At 35.3% G+C, this 25,089-nt stretch overlaps 1 protein-coding gene across 1 annotated transcript in view; it reads right to left on the reverse strand.

Annotated features, from left to right (window-relative positions):
* LOC121731257 (elongation of very long chain fatty acids protein AAEL008004) overlaps positions 1-16,283 on the reverse strand; it is a 35,580-nt gene extending 19,297 nt beyond the window's left edge. Inside the window, exon 1 of the mRNA XM_042120620.1 lies at positions 16,151-16,283. Within this exon, the coding sequence (XP_041976554.1) occupies positions 16,151-16,157 (7 nt within the window). The 5' untranslated portion in view covers positions 16,158-16,283. The remainder of the gene's footprint in view (positions 1-16,150) is intronic.
* Between the last annotated feature and the right edge of the window lie 8,806 nt (positions 16,284-25,089).

A 25,089-nucleotide genomic window follows, 5' to 3' on the forward strand; every position in this document is an offset into this window, starting at 1 on the left:
GAATAAAAAGATACAGAAGCTAATCTTTATTGCAGGACAGTCCCAGTCTAGTGCAGACGTAATTTAATTAAAAAGTCTGTAACACAAACAAGCATACTATTGTATTGTACTTGTTAACTGTTAAAATAATATACACGCAAACAAAAACTAATAAAAGATGCGCAGAGCGCACTCTACTGAATGCACTATTAAAATGTTTTGATCTCTGAAAAACTGCGTACTTACTTTTTTTTCTTATGAAAGAAGGGGGCAAACGAGCAATCGGGTCACGTGATGGAAAGCAACTTCCGTCGCCCATGGACACTCGCAGCATCAGAAGAGCTGCAGGTGCGTTGCCGGCCTTTTAAGAGGGAATAGGGTAATACGCGAAGGTAGGGATGGGAAGGGAAGGGGAGGATAGGGAAGGGGATTGGGCCACCGATAAATTCACTCACAAGGCGAAACACAGCGCAAGCGCTGTTTCACGCCGGTTTTCTGTGAGAGCGTGGTATTTCTCCGGTCGAGCCGGCCCATTCGTGCCAAAGCATGGCTCTCCCACGTATTACTGCGTGATAATATTTATATGCGAGTATTCATAGTGAAGTAAATAAATAAATTCTCTATTTCTGAAACTATACTAAAACAATACTTATGTAACATACTAAAACTATACATAACATATTTTAACAATTAATAAACAACAATAACAATAAAAAAACAATATTTTAACAATTAAACCATACATAATAATATATTTTTACATACATAACTTTTTGTTTACACACTGGTATCAGAATAAGTTGTATTTAATACAGTTTTTGTTTTAGTTATGCAAGCCATGCACATTGCAATGGACCGCAAACCAGGCTAAGCCTGTATCTTGGTGGTACTTGGTCATTCCAGCTAGCTTCTTTATATATAACTTTCTTACGCCGGTTCTTCTCGCCGGGTTAGTTCCCGAACCGGTGGTAGGCACCAGTGTAGACCCGACGTTCAGAGAATATTTGAAAAAAATATTCTGAATAATTTTGAGTTTGAGTTTGAGCTGAAATACAGAAAGCACCAAATAGCTGTTCAAAAATTTTTAGGTGTACATTTGCATAACAGCATAATAATAATTATTATCCATATCCATACTAATATTATAAATGCGAAAGTGTGTCTGTCTGTCTGTCTGTTACCTCTACATTTTTCCGGGATGAAAAGTATCCTATGTCCTTTCCCGGGTCTCAAAGTATCTCCATGCCAAATTTCAGCAAAATCGGTTCAGCGGTTTGAGCGTGAAGAGGTAACAGACAGACAGACAGACAGACACACTTTCGCATTTATAATATTAGTATGGATATGGATTACAAGTTATAGCTGAGTTAACCTGAGCATGTAAATAGTTAATAATTACTAATTTGGCAGTACGCATATTGTGTAATCTGCACCGGATAATATTTTTATTTCATGCTATGCATCGTTTCAAATAGATTCATAATATTATATTTTACTATTTATTTAAAGGCTAACATCTTAAGACTAAGTCAGCCATGGTTATATTAAACATGCCGGTAAACATGTGCAACAAAGCACATCTTCTGTGTCTATTTATTCTGTGATACTATAGTTGTTACGGTATCACACCTCATCACCACGTGGCGACGTCATCCATGTAAACAATGCATCTTGCACCTGTATTGTAACATTGTTAATTAATTGTTAGATATAAGATCAATCTGGAAAATAATTTAAATTACTCTAATGTTATATCAGTGAATCATCTGATAGAGTTAGTTTTTATGGAACTAGACTAGTCTACCTTAGTGAGTCGAGACTCGATGAGAGGGTATGATCAAATGGTTGCTGTTGAGCATGTGTGTACTAGCCCACAAACAGCTCAGTGATCTAAAGCAGGGGTTGGCAAGTTATTTTGGGTGGTGTCCGGATAGTGTGGGAAAATTTTAACGAAGTCCAGAAAAAAATAAACTTATCCTATCTTATATATATCTTTAGGGCGGATTCGACCAAGCTGGAGTAAAATTTTACTCGAGTATAACTGTCTCCTAATCTAAGAGTAAGCTGGTTTTGCGTTTTTCCAACTTCTAATCCAAGAATGAGGTAATTACACGGGAGTAAATATTTACACGCCCGGCTATTTTGGTGGAGTAAATATTAAACTGAGAATAGTTGCACAACAGGGTTCAACTGTCACGGTCGGTGTCATTGTGAACTATAATTGACATTTTATTTCATACTCTTTGAGTAACTTGGTAAAATGCAAACGATAATACCCTAGAGTAAATTAAAGGAGTAAAATTATTCTCATGATAGTTATACTCGTGTAACTTCAAGTTTGGTCGAATCGGGCCTTAAACGAGCAATTCTTGTATATATATAATTGGAATCTTGGAATCGGCTCCAACGATTTTCACGAAATTTTGTATATAGGGGGTTTCGGGGGCGATAAATCGATCTAGCTAGGAATCATTTTTAGAAAATGTCATTTTATTCGTGTTTTATCGAATACCGAGCAAAGCTCGGTCAAATAGCTAGTGTAGCTTAAAATCTTAATAAGTGTTTATTTGTAGGATGATACGCTAATTATATTGTTAAACATATTTGTTTTATTTTTGTGGAGTCTGATAAGGGTTAATGCAGACCGGAACGCGACGCGTAAATGTATTTCTAAAGTATGTATTTGACAGATTTGCAAGACGCTCACGCACACAAAATCTGTCAGTTCAGTACAAATTTAGAAATGCATATCTGCTCGTGGCGTTGCGGTCTGAATTGACTCTATGGGTGCACTCAAATATTATATTATTTTATTACATAACGGCGTTTTAAAGTAACGGTTTTGAAATTAAAGTCCTTACTTAGGTACATGTTTTGTCAAACTTTATATTATAGAATAACTGATTAGTTAATAAGTAAGTGCAACAAAAAGAAAAGGTTTTAAAAATTCTGCTACAGAGAATATTATAAATATATAAAAATGTAAGTGTTTAAGTATATGTAAATATATTGCTAAGTTTATGATATTAAAGGTCACGGAAGTATCATATAGGATATTATAATATTGTATCACTTCCCACACAATATGTTGTGATCATACATTGTGTTATATGTATGAGGTGCTATATTACTAAATAATAAATATTAAATAGGATATACTATAATTATGCATGTATTCGGTACACTATTTTGGGAATTTAATATTTAAACAAGTGATAATTATTGTCTACAGCTTTATTTCTTAAATGTGAACGGAAGACCACGTTGCTATTGCCATACTTTAGTGTGCGAAAAGGAACCAAATTCAAAACGGTTGAAATATGGGAATTACCTTTCCTTATTTTTTATTAGTAGCCTATTAATAATAAATTATGTAGTTTTTTTTTTAAGTTTTATTCTAATTTCTAAAGATTTTTAGGACGTGGATCAGGGACCAAGTCTGATGGGAAACAATAATCTATTACATCTATTATATTTATTACATCTATTACATATAAATAAAATTGGAGTGTCTGTTTGTAATATTAAAATAACCGTTTTTTAATACATGCATTTTAGTAAAGTATTTAGAAAGTACTTACACCAAAATAACAATTTTTAGAATTTTTGTCTGTCTGTATGTCTGTCTGTTTGTTCCGGCTAATCTATGAAATGGCTAGTCCGATTTTGACGGGACTTTTATTAGCAGATAGCACATATAATAAGGAGTAACTTAGGCTACTTTTTAACCGACTTCCAAAAAGGAGGAGGATATTTTTTTACTTTTTTATTTTTTACCTATGTATTTTACATTTGGTTGACACGGACGAAGTCGCGGGTAACAGCTAGTAATTAATAATTATTTGAAGATTCTTCTCCTATACCTTATTTTTACATAATTAGAAAAATTAAAAAGTACGTTGATTCGTTACAAAATTATCGTACTTTTTAAAGACCTTTTTGACATGGGAGAGCCATGCTTTGGCACAAATTGGCCGGCTCGACCGGATAAATACCACGGGCTCACAGAAAACCGGCGTGAAACAGCGTTTGCGCTGTATTTCGCCGAGTGAGTTAGTTTACCGGAGGCCCAATCCCCTACACTTTTCCCTTCCCTACCCTCTCCTATTTCCTTTCCTACCCTCCCCTATTCCCTTCCCTACCCTCCCCTATTCCCTTCCCTACCCTCCCCTATTCCCTTCCCTACCCTCCCCTATTACCCTATTCCCTCTTAAAAGACCGGCAACGCACCTGCAGCTCTTCTGATGCTGCTAGTGTACACGGGCGACGGAAGTTGCTTTCCATCAGGTGACCCGTTTGCTCGTTTGCCCCCTTATTTCATTTTAAAAAATCTGTTTTCCTGATGACAGTTGCGGTAAACTCTGACATATTGTATGTTTATTATGACTTTTTTGAAGAAAATGGAAAATTTCTAAGAAACCTGTTATTTATTGATGTCGTTATATCTTCCAGCTTGATACGTGAGTAATTTCCGCATTACGAGATATTATATATTTGACAATACGATATAACAATGTAAGATAAATATATTATGCTCATTTTCTGAAGTTTTTTTTTACACTTTCTCTATTTATTACCACCAACGTCAAACACGTTAACCAATCAACAACCGGTCAATGCACCATCGAAGATATTGATTCATAGGCAGTTGACGGACCTACGCGACGTCATTTGGTCGGATTATATCAATTTTATACGTGGGAGAGCCATGCTTCGGCACGAATGGGCCGGCTCGACCGGAGAAAGACCACGTTCTCACAGAAAACCGGCGTGAAACAGCGCTTGCGCTGTGTTTCGCCGAGTGAGTGAGTTTACCGGAGGCCCAATCCCCTACCCTAATCCCTTCCTTACCCTCCCCTATTACCCTATTCCCTCTTAAAAGGCCGGCAACGCACCTGCAGCTCTTCTGATGCTGCGAGTGTCCATGGGCGGCGGAGGTTGCTTTCCATCAGGTGACCCGGTGGTCGGCTGGGTTTGACATAACTCAACCTAACTACGTAGGTATGTATCAACTTCTCTGATAGTAGTACATTAATGTCATTTGCTGAGCGAAAATGTTTTTTAAGCTCCCTAAAAGGTTCTGCAGTATACTAAAGCTGTGAAACCTGAACTTCAGCTTAGTTAGGATGTAAATAAATAAATAGAAATAAATAAATAATGTTTTATTTGTGAGTCAATTTGAAACAAATATTTTCATGGTCTACGTGTTGACCTATCTCCGATGTAATACGAAACCGTTGCTCATCGATTTGAAATTTTGAACCCCGTTAAATACGTAGTTTTATGTAGAAAAGAGATCAAAGATCAATTAAGTAATTCAATAAATTCAATAAAGGAAAACAGGTAAGGTATGAATGAGATTATAATTATGTAAATCGTCAGTGAGCAATTAACTAAATACGAATATACTAGAACAAAAACAAGATTCCTTAAACAGAGTAAACAATCTCTGCTGGATAAATACCACGAGAGGAACTTACCGAGGAAATTTTCTTTTTAACCCGGTTTAACTTTATTAAAACTATATTAAGCTGACATAAACAAAGCATAGCTGCGGCTGTAAATGGATATAAAACTAAGGATACTTTTTTATACCAACAAAAATATTGGAGGTTTTTTATCTACAGGGTGTAACAAAAATAAGTGATAATACTTTAGGGTGTGTATGTGTTCCTTATAGAGAGTTCACTGTGAAAGTAGCAACGCTGAAGGACCAAATTTTTTTTTCACTTTTGTATGGGCAAGCGCCCGAACGTCACGAGTTTCCCCATACAAAAGTGAAAAAAAAAAATTGGTCTTTCAGCGCTGCTACTTTCACAGTGAACTCTCTATAAGGAACACATACCCACCCTAAAGTATTATCACTTATTTTTATTACACCTTGTATAAGTACAAATTAAAGCAATTCAAGCGAAGTAACAACTCTACAATATACTGAAGTAGCACGTCATGTTATTTTAAAATCACTCCTGGTTACTGAAGTTAAGCGTAATATAAAATCCTCCTATCCTACTATCCTATAGTCCATACATCCATACATCCACACATCCTATGGATGTGTGGATGTATGGATGTATTAATGTATGGATGTTTGTTACTCTTTCACGCAAAAACTACTGAACGGATTTTAATGAAACTTTACACCCTTCTTCCTACTAATCCTACTAATATTATAAAGGCGAAAGTTTGTTTGGATGTATGGATGTGTGGATGTATGTATGTATGGATGTTTGTTACTCTTTCACGCAAAACTACTGAACGGATTTTAATGAAACTTTACAATAATATAGCTTATACATCAGAACTAGCTGACCCGGCAAATGTGGTTTTGCCATATAAATAATTTTTAATAATGTGAACAGCCCTCATTACTTAGGGGTATGAAAAATAGATGTTGGCCGATTCTCAGACCTACTCAACATGCTCACAAAAATTCATGAGAATCGGTCAAGCCGTTTCGGAGGAGTATGGCAACGAAAACTGTGACACGATAATTTTATATATTAGATAATATGTAGTATCTTCGGTTTCGTAGGAAGTATTCTAAGCATATGCTACCAACAAGTAAGATTTTGCACCGAGATATACCTGGTATACCGTGGTTCGGAAGGTGCTGAGAGAACTCCTGATTCTTTATAGATACAAGTTTGGGAGTTTCGACGTTGTTTTAAGGGCGGAAAGCATACTATGCAAATTACCTTCATCTTAATCATCATCACTACCATAAACCGTTATAGAACCATGTGTCGTCCCGTTTTGCACCTATTATTGGTACTTTTCATAGTATTTTATGATATATCACTTAAACCGCGGGTAACAGCGCGGGGTACAGCTAGTATAATATATACATATACATAATTCTATTAAATATATTATAGAAACGAAATAATAAGAATTTTGACAAGTTCAAATTTCAACTCATGCAGGCTTACATCAATAATTTATTGAACACACAAATCTCGGTCAATATTGGCGGTCAAATATTGCTCAGAGTTCATTCGGAGTGGGCAATATTTGTGGATGTTTAAAATATTATACAACAGGATATAGGTACTACCAGATTAGAATGACTTCTACTAAAATAAAATAAAAAAGTAAGCCATTGATCTACCTTGATAGGTTATTGCTCTCGAATAAATTATTTTGCTCAGGCATAATAAAAAGTAATAGTTGGGGAGGGGAAGAGGGGATTTCGGGAAGAGCTCGAGCGTGTCAGATTAAGCTTGAATAGGCTTCCGACGTGTGTCTAGTTATCATGGTATAGAAATCAGATTTCTCAGGTGGTGGGTAAAAAAAAATTTTTTTAATATTGAAATGTCGTCGGATCTGTCAGATTAAGATATGGGATGTTTAGTATACCAAAGAAGCTTCCATAAGCACTGACGATTCAAAGGTTAGGTAAGCCTGTAGGGATATTTAAAAAATAAAAAAATAAAGCTTAATATTTTCTTAACTAAGCTACGCAGATATTTTATTTTGCTCTAAACTAAACGATTTAGTCCTCATTGTCTAAAATATATATTTATAATTTACCTAAATAAGTAATTTTCTGAATATATTTTCGTTTTCAAAACTTTAAAATGGCTGCAGTTTCTGAACCTACCGCTAAAATGAAAAAACGCTCTTATTATTTTTTTATCAGCTTTACCTCATGTACAAAACCTACTAGGTCTCCATAACGCTCGAGTGACCACACAAATAGCACCCTCCCCTCCTCTACTATAAGGGAGACAGAATTCTATGAACAACAAGGTTCTCTTACTACCTTGCAGCAGCCCGGTGGAGTACCTTCTAAAGTCTAAACTCTTTCATTTCTTAGGGCCTGTTTCACCACTTACTGATAAGTGCCGGATAGGCTAGCCACACCTTTTCTAACGGATGAAGTATCATGGAGCATCTGTCAAATAAGTTGTGGATACCCATCCGGAACTTATCAGTAAGTGGTGACTGGTGAAACATCCCCTAAATGTAACTTGTTTGCTGATAGGATAAATGCGAAAGGGTATGCATAAAATACTTTTTTAACGTTGTTAGTGGCGGCCGAAAAGGAAGATCTTCCGACCGAGCGAGATAGCATGCTCGGTCAGGCCGAAGCCCACTAACGTCATTTCAGACGTTGTATATATCTTGCCGTTCTCCGAAACTTTGATAGCACGATGCAGGAATGTTAGGCGAATTGTGGGTACCGCCACATCACTCCCCTCCCGAAGACCTGTGGTATTCTTCGATGCGCTTGTGTTGTCAGGTGTGGGCCGAAGCTACGCGTGCAATGACCAGGAGAGGGACCCCGTGCTCTGCTTGCTGACCGGTAGTTGTAGCCTATGGCTGCCCCGTTCAAGCCAGACGCGGGTTAGACCGGCGCGGACCTCCAACGCGGCTTATGGTCGAGGCGACCCGGTTATGCTTGATGTCTGCTGACGTGGTGCGGAGGGGCGGGGAGTGTTGATGATGATTGATGTCCAGAAGGATGCGTGTTCTTGTCGGTGGTCACCAATTTAACGTTGTTAGTGGCGGCCGAAAAGGAAGATCTTCCGACCGAGCGAGATAGCATGCTCGGTCAGGCCGAAGCCCACTGACGTCATTTCAGACGTTGTATATATCTTGCCGTTCTCCGAAACTTCGATAGCGCGATGCAGGAATGTTAGGCGAATTGTGGGTACCGCCACACTTTGAAAGACGAGTTTTGTGATGATAATATTATTGAACCATCGAAGAAATCGATTCATAGGCAGTTGACAGACCAACGTCATTTGGTCGAATTATGTCAATTTAAAGTAATTCGTGATATTAATGATAACTAGGTTTGACAAAACCCGACCAATTTATGTAGGTCCACCAGAATTAACTTCTCTGATACTACGAGTACATTATAATAATATGGTAAATGATATTTGTATGTTAACTGTTTGTGTAAATTTAATGTTATACAATTTACTTAGTTCAAATTGTTGTAAGTATGTTAGCTGTTGCAATTAGCTAATAGTAATTTATTTAGTCACTCTGAGTAAACCATATAAATTATGGGATTTAAATATGGATAATCTAAATTGTGTTTCGAATTTGGACGCTAACACACCTATTCTAAAAATTTGCTTATGCGTGAAATTATCTTATCAATTGCTATCGTGTTTAATTTTTTTTATTATTAAATAAGGGGGCAAACGAGCAAACGGATCGTCTGATGGTAAGCAACTACCGTCGCCCATGGACACTCGCAACATCAGAAGAGCTGCAGGTGCGTTGCCGGCCTTTTAAGAGGGAATACGCTCTTTTCTTGAAGGTTTGCAGGTCGTATAGGTCCGGAAATACTGCCGGTGACATTTCGTTCCAGGGTTTTACAGTGCGCGGCAGAAAGTTACGCGAAAAACGCACTGTGGAAGACTGCCACTCATCAAGGTGATGAGGATGGTATGTTTTTCGCGTGGGACGATAGCGAAAAGTTGCAGGTGGTATGATTCCGAACAATTCCTCAGAGCACTAATAAAACAATATTTGCGTGCACTTTTTCCACTATATTAAGAAATTATTAACAAATTACACGACCGGTTTCGAAATTAATCATCTTCAGGTGTACTTAGTGTAGGTAATTGTAGTGGGGGTAATTCCTCAGAGCACTCCCCGTGATACAACCGATAGAGGATGCAGAGTGAAGCTACATCTCGGCGTAATTCCAAGGGGTCCAAGCTGTTGTATGCACTATGGCACTGACACTATGGCAGTCAACAATTCGAGCGGCCCTTCGTTGGATACGATCCAGAGGGAGCAGTTGGAATTTTGGCACCCCTGTCCAGAGATGAGAACAATATTCCATATGAGGCCGAACCTGCGCCTTGTAGAGTTGTAGGCGTTGGTCCGAACTGAAGTACTGTCTCGCTGTCTGCCATATTATTTAATAGTCTATGACATTTTACATAAATTTAGTATTTATTGCATAAAATTATTTTAATTTAATATTTCTGCATACAGACAGACGACAGTCAAGTCAAATTCGAACTCAAGACCAGCTTTATTTACTATTATAATTATTAGCATATAAATTTAAGTATTTTACTATTTTTTTATTATCTTGTCTTGTTGTTCCTGTTTTTCTTCATTTACTGGTCGGAAATTTCGATGTATTTAAATTCAATATCATAATTTATCTCTTAAAAGAGAACACCTTTAATTAACCGTTTTAAATGATTTTATTTTATATTAATTATAGGTTTGAATCATAGTCGTTCATTCAGAAGCTCTCGACATTGTGATTGAATAATTTCTATCAGACATATTATGCACTTGTCTCGCCTTGTTCATACCTGTTATGCACGTGCGTCAGATGCACAGGTATTATGCAATTACATAATATTTATATTACCACCTTCATCGACATCATCATCACCAATATCCATAACGTAATTAAAAGCTCCTAAAGCTTACTTCTGAAATCGAAAGGCTCTTGTCAAGTGCGTTCAACTCGACAGTACTTAGAATACTAAAATGTCAGCTACAGTGCCTAAATCGTCTATTCATTTTAACTTCATTAGAATAATTTTAAGCTCAATGACAGCTCTTGGTATGTTCCTCGGGCACGCTTCATAAATGGTTTTAAAATTAATACAATTTTATAATAAATATTATTTTTCAACAGCTTCTTGAGTCTGTAATCAATGTTATTGTATACAGGTTTATTGTTAGTCTTTTGGTATTTTATTATCTTTAAACTTAATTGTCTTTAATGCTTGCAGTATACCGTGTAAATTTAAGTAATCATTTAAATAACTTTTAATACAAGCATCTTTGTTCCACCTTTATTTACTTCCTAGTTTATTATAATCATCGTATAATATGTCGTTTGGTACGCGAGTTTTGCTATTGCTCTTAGTATTAAAGAATAGATATATTTTAGTATATTATAACACTGCCCTACCACCAATAATGCTAGAGCTAGCTAGATATCAGAAACATTAGGATTTTCGAGCATTAACAGAAAAAAACACGCCGTTTAGCTGTTAATGCTCGAATATTTTTATTCGTAGCTGTTTTACTAATTAATGCCCTCAGCTCCCTTCCCGCATCCTTTCCGCTTTCCGCATATCGCAACGCATACCTTCATAATATAAGGCAATACATTTGAAAAACTATAAAATGATAAACAATTTGCTGCTAGACTAGAACACAGTGCCACTGTTACAATGAATCTTCTTCTTAAGGGCCTTCCTACGGAGATTCCGTAATTTACCGTATTTAAAGCCTTATAAACTCAGAATTTGAAAGCTACAAAGTTATAACAAAAATACAGCAATAATCTTCAGTATATCAACATTCCTTTCCCCGTTTTAAATTTTCTAATTTTGTTTATTATACTCATGATATCAGCTTCCAAAGTAAAACTAATTTATCAAAATTCAAGCATACATTCAGCATCTCCTTAGGATTTACAAATTACTTTTATTTGGAACACACGCCAATAGATCGACAATATCATAATAAATACTACATATTCCCCGTTTAAATTTTTTTAGGACAATTTTGAACTAAGTTAAGTAAAAAAACCTAATATAACAAAACAAACATTTTGAAAATCGGTTCACAAACGGCGGAGTAGTAGTCGAACATACAAGAAAAAAAATATCCACTTCCGAATATATAACCTTCTCGTTTTTTGAAAGTCGATTAAAAATAGGGTTTTGGTGCGATCTCGGCAACGCGGCAAATGTATGGCCAAAGTCGTTTGCTCGGGGGACGGCTTTAAGCCTAAACGTGATAAATTGAGGCACTACCTGCTATATCCTTACTTGCTCGCGCTCTGGACTCTAGCTAGAATCTAGCCTAGAGCGCGAGCGAATAGAAGAGAGTCTAAAAATAGACATAATAGATATTATGTATGGCCACCAATTTGGACATTTACCTTTCTTTTTGTTACTGTAACTATATGATACTAATTAATCAGTATCTATGATGGTACAAAATCTGGTTTTTTATTGAGAGCTACTCAGTCCCTTCATAAGCTAATTAATCGTCAAAGCCTTGATATATTAACAACTCTTACTATTAAATATCGAGACATTTCACTTCCTTCACTCATTTCCGTTTTAAAAGGTTTTTCATTAAAAAAGGTCAAACCAGAAGTATTTATATCCAAAATAACTATAAACGATTTTATAAAATAATAAGTAATTATCATTTACATCTTTGGTACGATAAAAGGTTTTAAATGTGAATTTTATTTGTTATTAATAAAACTTACAAGTTAACTTTTTGAGCATTGCGGGTACAAACTTTTTAAATACTAGATCACGATAGCATAAGTTGCCCTTCTAGTGGGTCTTCGGCGTAATGCAGTAGATTGTGGACCTTCGATCGTGTTCAGGGACTGAAAAAGGAATAAAGTCCTATACAACAATACAAGGTCTGTTGTAGTTCATGCTACAAATAAAAGAGCAATTCAACCAATTATGATCGAATAGGAAACTCTTTAATTGCACACGCAATAACAACAAATAACTACATATAGCTACTAAGCTGATGAATAATTATTAGTGTTTATAAATAATGTTGCTGCTTACTACTAATAAAAATGTCCTAAAGAAACTACTAACTGGGACAACAAAACTAGGACATAATTATGTATTAGTAGTAACTAATACAAAATATATTTCATGTCCTAAAGAAACTATTGTAAGCAACAAACTAGAATAAAGAAAATTAAAAAAAACTAAACTATCAACGCCATCTGCCCCTAACATGCAGGTGCTAAAAAAAAGTGTCTAGGTCAAATCAACGTCAAATGTTGTTCTGTCTAGATCCCTTTACGCCAAACTCGCGATAAGGAACTACGTTCCAAAAAAAGAAATTTCAAGTTCTAGATTTTTGGTACAACAAAGTTCAACATTTGATATTGCCAAAGTACTAGCCAAAATGTCTGTTTTGACTGAATAACATCATCACCCATCACTTATAGCTATCCATGACTTTAATGTACATACTCAAACATTTTGAAATACAGGTCTATAATTATTGTACTCTGTGGTGATAAATTGTTAGAGAAATACAAGTTCAAAGTTTGTAAAGCATATAATAATTGATATAAAAATATAACAACAGCTCGTTAGAAAATATATTAAGCATTTAACACTGCAGTGAAAAATTTGAATACATCCCAGTGGCAATATTTTTAATGATGTGGTGAGTATTAACATGTAAACGATGAAACAAAACAAAATATTATATATTTAGACAATATGAGCTTGATTTATGACTAGATGACTCCCGCAAGTCCTTTGAACCAAAACTCGTTTATCGAGCTTGAACCATAAAAAATTCCGGGATAAAAAGTATCCTATATCCTTTCCCTGGACTCGAAGTATCTCCACATCAAGTTTCAGCTAAATCAATTCAGCGGTTTGGGAGTGAAGAGGTAAGAGACAGACAGACGCACTTTCGCATGTGTAATATTCATTTATACGTGGGAGAGCCATGCTTCGGCACGAATGGGCCGGCTCGACCGATAAATACCACGTTCTCACAGAAAACCGGCGTGAAACAGCGCTTGCGCTGTGTTTCGCCGAGTGAGTGAGTTTACCGGAGGCCCAATCCCCTACCCTATTCCCTTTCCTACCCTCCCCTATTCCCTTCCCTTCCCTACCCTCCCCTATTACCCTATTCCCTCTTAAAAGGCCGGCAACGCACATGCAGCTCTTCTGATGCTGCGAGTGTCCATGGGCAACGGAAGTTGCTTTCCATCAGGTGACCCGTTTGCTCGTTTGCCCCCTTATTTCATAAAAAAAATATTCATAATATGAACATAGCTATATATAGCTTCTTACGGTATGATTTAAGATTATATAATGTTTAAAAATATTATTTTTAGTATTTGAAAAGTTTTGGTCAGGCGGCTTTATTAATTATAATTATTATTTCAGACTGTTCATGTCAGTAAATATAGTCTTTGAATACACTAGAATAATTTTTGAATTTGTGTTGAGTAAAATATGTCATAAAGAATAAAATAACTAAAAAATTAATGGTCTAACTAGCTGGCCCATTGAACTTTGTGTCACTTTAAAACCTTCCCTGGACTTCTACGAATATTTTAAGACTAAAATCAGTGTTGTCTCTTCTGTTCAGCCGTTTTCGAGTTTTAGCGCGACTAACACATTTGAAAATCCATTTTTATATATTAGATATTAAACGGTATTCAACGGTAACTATAGCTGATGCTAAAAAAATGCCTATTTAATGAGTATCTTTAGAGTCGGTATAAATGACGCTTCACACTCTAGGAGTCGTAGTAGGTTTATGATGTTATACACTGTAGTCTACGTACAAATAAGAAGGTGCATAATTACATTGCAACATAAAATCACTTAATAATCGTGGCCCCAATAGTCGACCTTGGAGTACACGAGGCGTTGATTGTACTCTTTCTTTGACATTTCTGTTCATGATTGTATGTTTTGTTTTTTACGACGAGTTGATATTTTTATGAAAAGTTGATAACATGATGCAAAATAATTAATAATATATTTCAGCTATCTTATCAATTAAATCATGTGCAATGAAGTCAAAAGCTTTATGTTGTTACTATGTGTGCTTAACTTTAAAAACTCACTATGTTAATAATGCACCAAGTTAATCGTCAATGTAATATCATAGTCTTCTTTTTCTTTGTCGATTCTTAAAAGAAATATTTTTACAATTGGTTTCCTATAAGATGAAAAGTCATAGAGATAAAACGCTTAAATCCTCCCCCTGAGCAACTCAACACCTTAAGCTCAAGCTTGGTCTGCCTAGTAATAAAAATAATAATTAAACATTAATATTTATGATATAACTGTCATGTTATAAATGTTATGCACAGATATTTATCTATTAAAATATATAGATATACGTTGTCCGAAAACGTTGCGCAGAAATTCGCTTTTAGCGCGGGAATCCTAAGACAGACTTAATAATATACACTCTGAGGTTTACAGTATCCTCTATATTATAAAATTCTCGAGTCACAATGTTAGGCCCCGTACTCCTCCGAAAGGGCTTTACCAAATTTTATATGCATATTCAGTGGGTCTGAGAATCGGCTACTGGGTACTTTTTATATTGATAAGTGCATTTGTTGAATAAATAATAGTAAATTAATTAATTAATTAGACGTGGGAGAGCCATGCTTCGGCACGAATGGGCCGGCTCGACCGGATAAATACCACGTTCTCACAGAAAACCGGCGTGAAACAGCGCTTGCGCTGTGTTTCGCCGAGTGAGTGAGTTTACCGGAGGCCCAATCCCCTAACCCCTACCCTATTCCCTTCCCTACCCTCAACTATTCCCTTCCCTTCCCTTCCCTACTCTCCCTATTCCCTCTTAAAAGGCCGGCAACGCACTTGCAGCTCTTATGATGCTGCGAGTGTCCATGGGCGACGGAAGTTGCTTTCCATCAGGTGACCCGTTTGCTCGTTTGCCCCCTTATTTCATAAAAAAAAAAAATATATTACAACTCGAGACTGACGGCGACCATTTTTTGTGGGACGGGATAGCGATGGGCGTTGTCATGGTAACATTTAGTATGTTTACATTACATGGTAACATTAGTATTTTAGACACTTCAATAAAATAATATGGGTGAAATACTTGATTTATATTATGGCAAAGCAACGTTTGATGGAACAGCTAGTTATATATTATACTTACTTACCTTTACAGTATTATATAATAATTTAATACTGTAAAGGTAAGTAAGTAAGTAATAAGTGTGCTACAATTAACACCTCGGATCATTTACCTCATCAAAATGTGCATTAAACCCTATAAAAATGAATAATGATTATTATGGGAACCTGAGTTTTACGTCAATAAGATTTGAATACAATTGATGAGTATTATCAAAATAATATCAAAAAATATATTATTTTATTTTACTACAATAATATTACCTTTTAATAAGTATATTAAAATAATCATTTATAGCTATAATATTAAAATATTATAGCTATTAATAATTATAGCTATAATATTTTAGGAGTTTTGATGAACTACGCCGTAAGGAATAGCTTTCTTTTTAATTTTCCCATATCGTGTCGACTTTCACTGATCTTAACAAAATTACAAAAAAAATAATTTTATTTGATCTTACTATTTTATTTTTTTATCATATTATAATAAATAAATATAATATTGTACTATAAGTACTCACCCTTCATATTGAATAATTGCACTCAAGTACCACACTAACACTTTTATCTCGAATAAAAAAGTTAAGTGTGTTTTTTAAACTGAAACAGCCAGTGTCACAACTTTTTTTTAAATCTCTTTGCTGGCTGTCAAAAATTTTTAAATATTCTTTAAAAAATCCCAGCTGTCAAATTTTTTAAAATATTCTAAAAAAAAACAATCGAAGACCCAGCCTCTTCGGGGAGACAGGCTGTGCCGCGCGCGCGAACATACAAAATGCGCTGCTATCAGTCGCCGCGCGTATATAAGTGTAGGAAAGCTGTATTCTTACGTATCAACGATTGTAATTAGCATCGATATGATGAACAATGGACCAAAATTACGCATTAATTTCCGATTAGCTTAATTGTTTCGAGTCGGAATAACTTACACCAAGTACAGGTTAATTTCATGGTTCAGTATCAAAATATTGTGTTCTTTAACCTGCCGGTCGCGGTTGCGTGGACATACGAGCCCAATTATTATGTTGTAATAAATATCCATATAATATTACTGGAGTTATACAACTTACGGTCTAAGTGATGTAGCGTGTGGCCCAAAGCCGGGGGTTGCGGGTTCGAATCCCGATTCCCGAGACGGAGCAACAAGTTTTCGATGTGCCTGGCTCATAGACGTGTATTAATTTATATGACGTGTATTAGACCGGGAGATGGTGACACAAAATTGTTGGTTATTTAGCGTATAGCAACACAAACGCGTGGGCGTTAATCGAACGCGTCGGATAAAATAAAGAGTGTCGAACGATTTGTTCCACAAAAATGCTTGTATTTTCAGATAGTCGAAAAAAATAAGTAGGTTAGGTTAGTAATAGTTAGTACCGTTTGTACCAGGCAAATTTTTAGGCGAGAGGTCAGGCGCAGGACCGACTTTTTACATGCCCATCCGACGCATGGATCATCTTACTTATCAGACTATCAGGCGATCAGCCGGCAGTGTCCTAACCAAACTTGGAAATAACATGTTTCCAACGCGGGAATCGAACCCACGACCTCCGAGTCAAGAGCCGCGCTCTATACCACTAGACCACGGAGGCGTTGTTAGTGAAAATTGTGAGACCAATATTATATATAACACTTTTATGAGCTAGTGCGAATTTATTGTAATTTAGGTACAAGTCCCAGAGGAATATCTAGCGACCGAGCGATGGGCTATTATGTTATGCTCGGTGAGACCGAAACCGGAAACTTACTGTATTCATAACAGTGTATGTAGGTACTGTAAGAAACTTCGGAAGCGCGATTCAAAATCATGCACGGCTTGTTCCGCTACAGGATCATAAAAAAACAATTGAAAATTCGGCCGCTACGCTGTTTTCCGCCGTAAGGTACCGTAAGGGTCAATTCAGACCGCAACGCGGTGCATATATATGCATTCTAAATTATAGATTGTGCGTTTTAAGATGATATGGGTGACACAAAATAATTGACAATAGTAGGGAACCTAAAAAAATTAATCGATTATTTAAAAATATCGAATCACTTCGTAAAGGAATTGCAATCGAAATTATCAATTTCGTACTGACGTTTCAGAGTGGCGCCGGCGATTAAAAATCGCCCTTTTTAACCCCCGACAAAAAGAGGGGTGTTATAAGTTTGACGTGTCTGTCTGTCGGTCTGTCTGTCTGTCGGTCTGTCTGTCTGTCTGTCTGTCTGTCTGTGGCATCGTAGCATCCAAACGGGTGGACCGATTTTGATCTAGTTTTTTTTTGTTTGAAAGCTTACTTAATTGAGAGTGTTTTTAGCTATAGTTAATCATCATCAGCCTGCTCCGTGCTGAAAAATCGCGGTCCATCTGGTTCGTGAAGGGCCGATTAGCAACTTGCAGTCGTTTGGTGCGCTTTATTGCATTCTAGTTCATAAATGTCACGCATTTATGAATATTTACACATTAATGGAAAGTTGACCTGGTGCTGCAGCATCACCTGGTAATCAATAGGATACCCAGCTCCTCACCAACTAAGAGCAACGGTTTCGTGTTTGGGCTCATTTGAATTGCGACAACTAGTAAGACGTAGATAATCAATAACTTTTTCATGCTGCTGCTGCAGCATTACCTGGAATCTATAGGAGCCGAGCTCCATATGAACCAAAAGTGGAGGTTTCATGTTTGGACTCATATAATTGACGGCCTCATCCAAAAGGACATTCCTAGATGGTATTCATTGGGGTATAATATTATGATCCTGTTCTATCAACAGAACAGAATTATTCTGCACTATAACCAACACAAGTTTAAAAAGCATGAAATAAAATTAAATTAAGAAATTTAACAAAACCCCCGCCAAACAACTTTAAAAAGTAATGAAATAATATATTTTACTGACTTTAAGTTTAAATAATTCCTATGTGTAAAGTGATATTTTAGTCCATAATTATTGTTGTCAAGGTGTATCGGGGGACCGCTAATGTAGATAGTTTAAGGGTCAGTTCACAGCGAACCAAATCGAGGCAATCAGTGACATGGCGATACAAAATGCAAAAGACATTGTTGGCGGTCCCCCGACACACCGTGACAGCAATAATTATGGACTAAAATATCACTTTACACTTAGGAATTATTTAAACTTAAAGTCAGTAAAATATATTATTTCATTACTTTTTAAAGTTGTTTGGCGGGGGTTTTTTTAAATTTCTTAATTTAATTTTTTATCGATTTGATTTCGATTAAACAGTGTATTGGCATAAGTTCCGTTTCATGCATATGACATTTTTCAAATATTTTCGTAACAATAATTTTTACTACTATTTTCACAGTTAATATTTATTATTTATAATTTTATGTTAATAAGTTAGCATTTAGCAACTTTTCATTTTTATTCATTTACATTTATAGGAAACATTTGTTTTTGTAGATGGTATGGTATATAATTTATTACATTTTGATTTTTTTGTTTTCTTGTTAAAAAAACCCGTAGCAAGGAATATGAGAACTGTCACCCATATCATCTTAAAACGCAGTAAACTATAGTACTGAATTGACAGATTTCAATTATTGCGTGAGACGTCTTACAAATCTGTCAAATCCATACAAATTTAGAAATGCATATTATTCATAGACTTAATATATACTATGATATTATCTACGCGTCGCATTGCGATCTCAATTGACCCTAACGTTACACTAAGGGTCAATTCAAATCGCAACGCGACACGTGGATGCATTTCTAAATTTGTACTGAATTGAGAGATCTTGTGAGAGTGAGACGTCTTACAAATCTGTCAAATCCATACAAATTTAGAAATGCATATCTATGCGTCACAGTTCGGACTGAATTGACCCTTACGAGTATTTTTATACTCGATTTACACTCGCGCGCGAGCCACGAGGCTAGCCGTAGGGGCTGCGTCAAGTCGTTGGATAAGCCGACGCCGTTGGAAGAGCTCAGAGCCCAAATTAAACGCGAAATAGCAGAAACGTGTGGCAAAATCATACAAAATTGGGTTCAAAGGACGCTGCAAACGGGCCTGCGGTGGCCATATGAGCGAAGTCGAGTTCCATTAAAAAATATTTTATTGTACTTCAATTCAATACTAAATTATTGTTGAAATATCTCAAATAGTTTTAATTTTATTTTGAAAAAAAGTTGTCTATCCCTTGTAAATATTATAATTATTGTCGTATTCTGTGAGGACTGTGACGTCATAGCTGACCGGAATTTAAAACCAGATTGCGCAAATGTATTGTCCTCGTGAGAGAATATTTACGATACAATTATAAAGACTACTGAAAATACTACCATTTTCGATATAGGTATTTAGGTTAGGGTTAAAAAAGGGTAAGTACAAGGTTCGAAAAACATGAACGTAAATCGTTCAAATATTATATTGTTGGTGTTCCTGCTCAAATATTATTTAAATTATCAAGACAAAAAAAAAATAGTAATCCACATAACCATACTCATATTAAAAATCCGAAAGTGTCTCTTTGTCTGTCTGTCTGTCACTTCTTCACGCTGAACCAATTTTACTGTTTAGTTTGGAGATACTTTGGTCCCGGGAAAGGAGGTACATTGGATACTTTTTGGCCCAAAAAATCTAGGGTTTCCGCGCGATATATGAATTTCGGTACAATAAAGTTACGGACATCATATGGTATTAATTTATAAGAAAGATCGTGGTTCAATTTAATAATTGCAAAAAACGGAACTCGACCTGACCCTTTTTCCCTTGACCGTATATTATTTTAACATCAAATTAGGGAAAACCATTTTTTCGTAAAAAAAACAACCCACCAATCGTCCTTTATGTAACCTTTGGAAGAACAATCTTATGCAGTTACCAATCAGATGGCGAGTCCAAATAACCCGCCTAGGCCGGTCATCGAACTCGAATCGACCCGGAAAATATTGTAAATCATGGATGTTTTATATTTTATTATGTATAATTTATAATAACAATAATTTCTGTTATCTAAATATTCATAAAAAGCTGGAATAAAAAGGTGCAATTTAACCTTCCGGCCACATTCCGATATATTGATCCTTGTTACAAATCACGTATTTTTTCTTTTATAATCACTCAGTACATAAATATTGAGAAATAGCTTCCGAAAGTTTTCCTAATAAACGCCCCACCCCCCGCGTCACCCCCGCTCTACCCATCGCCGCGAAGTGACCGTTCTGCAACGATTTTAAGTGAGATAAAATATGTTATTGAAAAAAAATTTACATCCTATATTTTTGGTTAAATGGACTCTCCTAATGATACCGAAGCCCTAAGGAAAATTTGGCCGGTAGGTTTAATTGCATCCTGTATATCAAGCTTTTACATAATATTAAGGCAAAAAAATATTCTAATGGTGTAGGTCATTTATGAATCATAGTATAAAGGTCAACATTATCTGTGTAGTTATCGAACTGGAATCACATAGCTTAGGGTGTTGTTACATATATTTCCATAAATTGGGTATACAGACAAAAGATGTACCACTATTCGACCAGTGTCGTATTATTGCCGCGTCTCTACATCTTAACAATTCAAACTAAAACTTAGTCAGATGGGCATGTAAAAAGTTGATCTTACGGCCATCTCCCGCCAATTCTGTCGGTCATCCCACCCATAATTGCATTATGATTTATGAGAGTACAGCAGGGCTAAAATGGTCGCTTTGAAGAATCATGATATGAATCATAATAATTATGATTCATTTTTCTAAAATCGCAAAATGCAACTCTGCTTGCAATTCATTTCTATATTTTTGTACTGATTTGACATTTGTCAGCTTGACAGTTTTGGCAATTCATTTGCTGAATTGATTGAGAGGAATTGCTAAATGTGACCATTTCAGCCCCGCAGGAGTCTTCCTGTACTCCCATAATTTAATATTGCGTAATACACGACAACATTCTCCCTGAATGGTGTTGTGTATTGTGCACACACTTGTTCACTATAAAATCACTCCATATTAGCTATGCCAGCTGGTTTTCTTTTGATAAAACCAACAACAGTGTCACCACCGTTGTAGGTTTTATAGATTCGTAATATCTGAATCTACAAAATCCGCCATAAGGGGCATTTATAATATTAAAGTAAAAATAGAGTTTTTTAAGAGAAGTCTCTACACATCTTCAGAAACTTGGCTTTCTATAAGTTTTGATAATTTTTTAATATTGCCAGTCGGCCAGTAATCTCCTATGTTTTTTATAGCTTTCCCCCGCGGTCCACACCTAAGAAAGTATTTTTTTTTTCCCGCGCTAAAAAATAATAATATGCTCTTTAATATAAGGCAGATCTCGAGGAATGACATATTTTTAGCACAGATAATATTATTTGTGCTAAAATAAAAAAAAATATCCAGTAGTTTTAGGGCCTATTAATACAAACTATTAATAACAACAACAAACAAATTACATTAATACTTCCTCAGGATAATATTTGTTATTTATAAAAGACATTTTGCTAAAGTCCAATGTCACTTAAAATACACGTGTATTAAATAAAGTACAACTTTAAACCCAAAATGTTAAAAATGCCGCGCCGTCTCGTGTCGCGGTGTTCACCGACCCTTATTGTAACTTATGTAAAGTTACAATAAGGGTCATCAAGGTTAGGTTATTTAATCGGGCTTTGGCCCACCACGCCTGTGTCGCCAGGATCGACAGCGGTATCCAACCACGAAAACCCTTTGATATGATCTCAGGGAGCCCGAGGGACATGCTAAAGCTGTGTTGGGACCCGCAACGAAATTACTCAGAAGAAAATAGAAGGAGTAGGAAGAATTCCAATTTCCCTCCCCATACAAAGCGGGAGACAGCACAATGTTGCAATGACCGAAAGTCGGAGAACTTAAGGGGGAGCACCACCACGGAATTCAAATTCAAATTCAAATTCATTTATTGAATATGGAATATGGAAATAAGACTAATAATAATTAGGTAAATAAAATAAAGGTTAGGTTAGGTATTTAGTATATTAATTATTGTCTCGTAGGAACCGTAAATTGTATGTCCTTTAACGGTACTTATCTATCCATTCAGTTATTGAACTTTTTTTTTCAAATTTAGATAAAATTTTCTAATTTTTGCCATTTTGCGTAGTTTTGCTCACTAGCATGACACCTTTTTACGTTGTTTGCAAGTCCCACGTGAGTTTTTTAACTATATGTTTTTCCTATTTTGCACATAATAAAAGCAAACACTGAGCAAATATTGGTCTCTCTATTTATAAAGTTGGAAAGAAAGGTTTAAGTACAATTATTATTATTATTAAGATTTTTGTAAATTTACGAAGAAAAAGGTTAAAAATAAGGAAGCCGTTATTGTTTATAATGATGATTATTTAATTTTTTGTCTCAAATACAACGTACGATCTATTTTAATGTTAATTATTTATACTTATTACAATTGTAATAAAAAAAATATACTAAGTATCAGAATAAAAATATTAAATATTAAAATTGTGATATCATAATATTATTTTATTTTGAATGAGAATAAGAAATATTTCCCAGGATATAACTTTTTGTGTTAACAATGTCATAAGGAAAAATTTTCCTGTAGGTACTAGTTTTTGGCCGGTTTGTTATTGATTATTTTGCTATCAATTGCCCGTTTGATACGATATTATAACCCTCTGGTGATGTCATAGGATACTAAAAGACACAGTATTAAAATATTTATAATTATTAACCGACTTCCAAAAAGGAGGAGGTTACCTATAATTATGTTCGTCTGTATATATATTTTTTTGTATGTTCAACCATAACTTCGCCGTTTGTGGACCGATTTTCATGATTTTTTTGTTGTTGTACAGGGTTGAATCCGAATTTGGTACCATGTTTATAAAAGTGGTGATCTGATGATGGGATCCATGAGGAATCGAAGGGACTCCTTGAAATTTGTATGGAAACATATAGTGATTTTAATTTTCCCTGAAGCATTCGAGGTAAATGCTACCAAAAAGTAAGACTTCGCACCAGGTTATACTCTGGATCCGAAGGTACCGAACAGAACTTTTGAATCCTTATAGATACAGGTTCGGGGATTTCGGCGTTGTTTAAACAACTGAAATCATAAGCCAATACATAAATTTGATTGATCATCATCTACACAATCATAATTATGCCATGGGTCATCACAGAAAGACCCAATTGTTGGTACTTTTCATGATATTTACATCGGAACATATGTTTTTGATGATTATTTCGCTGTTTGTGGACCGATTTTCAAAATTCTCGTATTGTTGTATAGGATATAATCTTAATTTTGTACGACAATTACGAAAATGGTGAGCTGATGATGGGATCTAGGAGCAATCGAGGGAAATCCTTGAAATTTATCAAAACACTCATAGTGGTTAAAATGTTGTTTCTAGTAACTTAAACATATGTTACAAATAAGAGAAATTTCATACGAAGGACCATCGCTTAGATAACTCCAAGCATTTACCACAATTTTGCTTACAGTAATATAATATGGATAATTGGATAGCTAATATTCGTAGTGGTTATCTACGCATAAAGCATTGTCTGCTCAGCGGTGGGAAAATCATAAAATAGGGTATCCAGGGCTGAAAAGCAAAATTAAGTTCTTACATTATTAACCAGCATCATACATGATTTTGAAAATTATTTTGTTCTTTTAAAGTATATAATTATACCACTTTGGTACTACGGTTACTAAGTTGGCAATTTGATAATGATATCCATGTGATAAATAGGGAGCTCCTCAACATTTATAAGGAAACATAATATGTATTATAGTGATTTCGATTTAGTTAGAAGTATTCTAAGCATACGCTACCAAGTAAGATTTTGCGACGGGTATACCATGGTTCCGAAAGTGCTTAGAGAACTTCTGACTCTTTGGTTTCATTGTTGTTTTAAGAACTGAAAGCATAATAATAAGCTACTATCATCTACTATGTAAATTTTATTCAACGTTATTCTAGTTTAAGTAGGTACTTACAGTTAATAGATGTGAAAGTTTCATACCTAAATCATATCTATCTACAACTGACGCTTATGTATTTACCATTACATAAATAACTAAAAAGAGTCAAATTATTATTTTTTAACAAAAAATTAAAACTGACTTCCAAGGTAAAAACAATGAGAATATCAACTAAAAAGTATTAAATAATTCTTTCTCTAATAGTGCCTTTTCCAGAATTCGTCAAAATCCCAACTATTTCTGTACATATTATAGTCTTCACTACTTTGAAGTCGGTACCAGTCCCAAATATTTCAGATATTCTGACATTGACTGAAGTCATGGTTTAATTAGCTGGTACCGACTTCAAAGTAGTGAAGACTATAATATGTACAGAAATAGTTGGGATTTTGACGAATTCTGGAAAAGGCACTATTAGAGAAAGAATTATTTAATACTTTTTAGTTAATATTCTCATTGTTTTTACCTTGGAAGTCGGTTTTAATTTTTTGTTAAAAAATAATAATTTACCA

The sequence above is a fragment of the Aricia agestis genome, chromosome 10, assembly GCF_905147365.1.
Source record: "Aricia agestis chromosome 10, ilAriAges1.1, whole genome shotgun sequence".
Taxonomy (NCBI): Eukaryota; Metazoa; Arthropoda; class Insecta; order Lepidoptera; family Lycaenidae; genus Aricia; species Aricia agestis.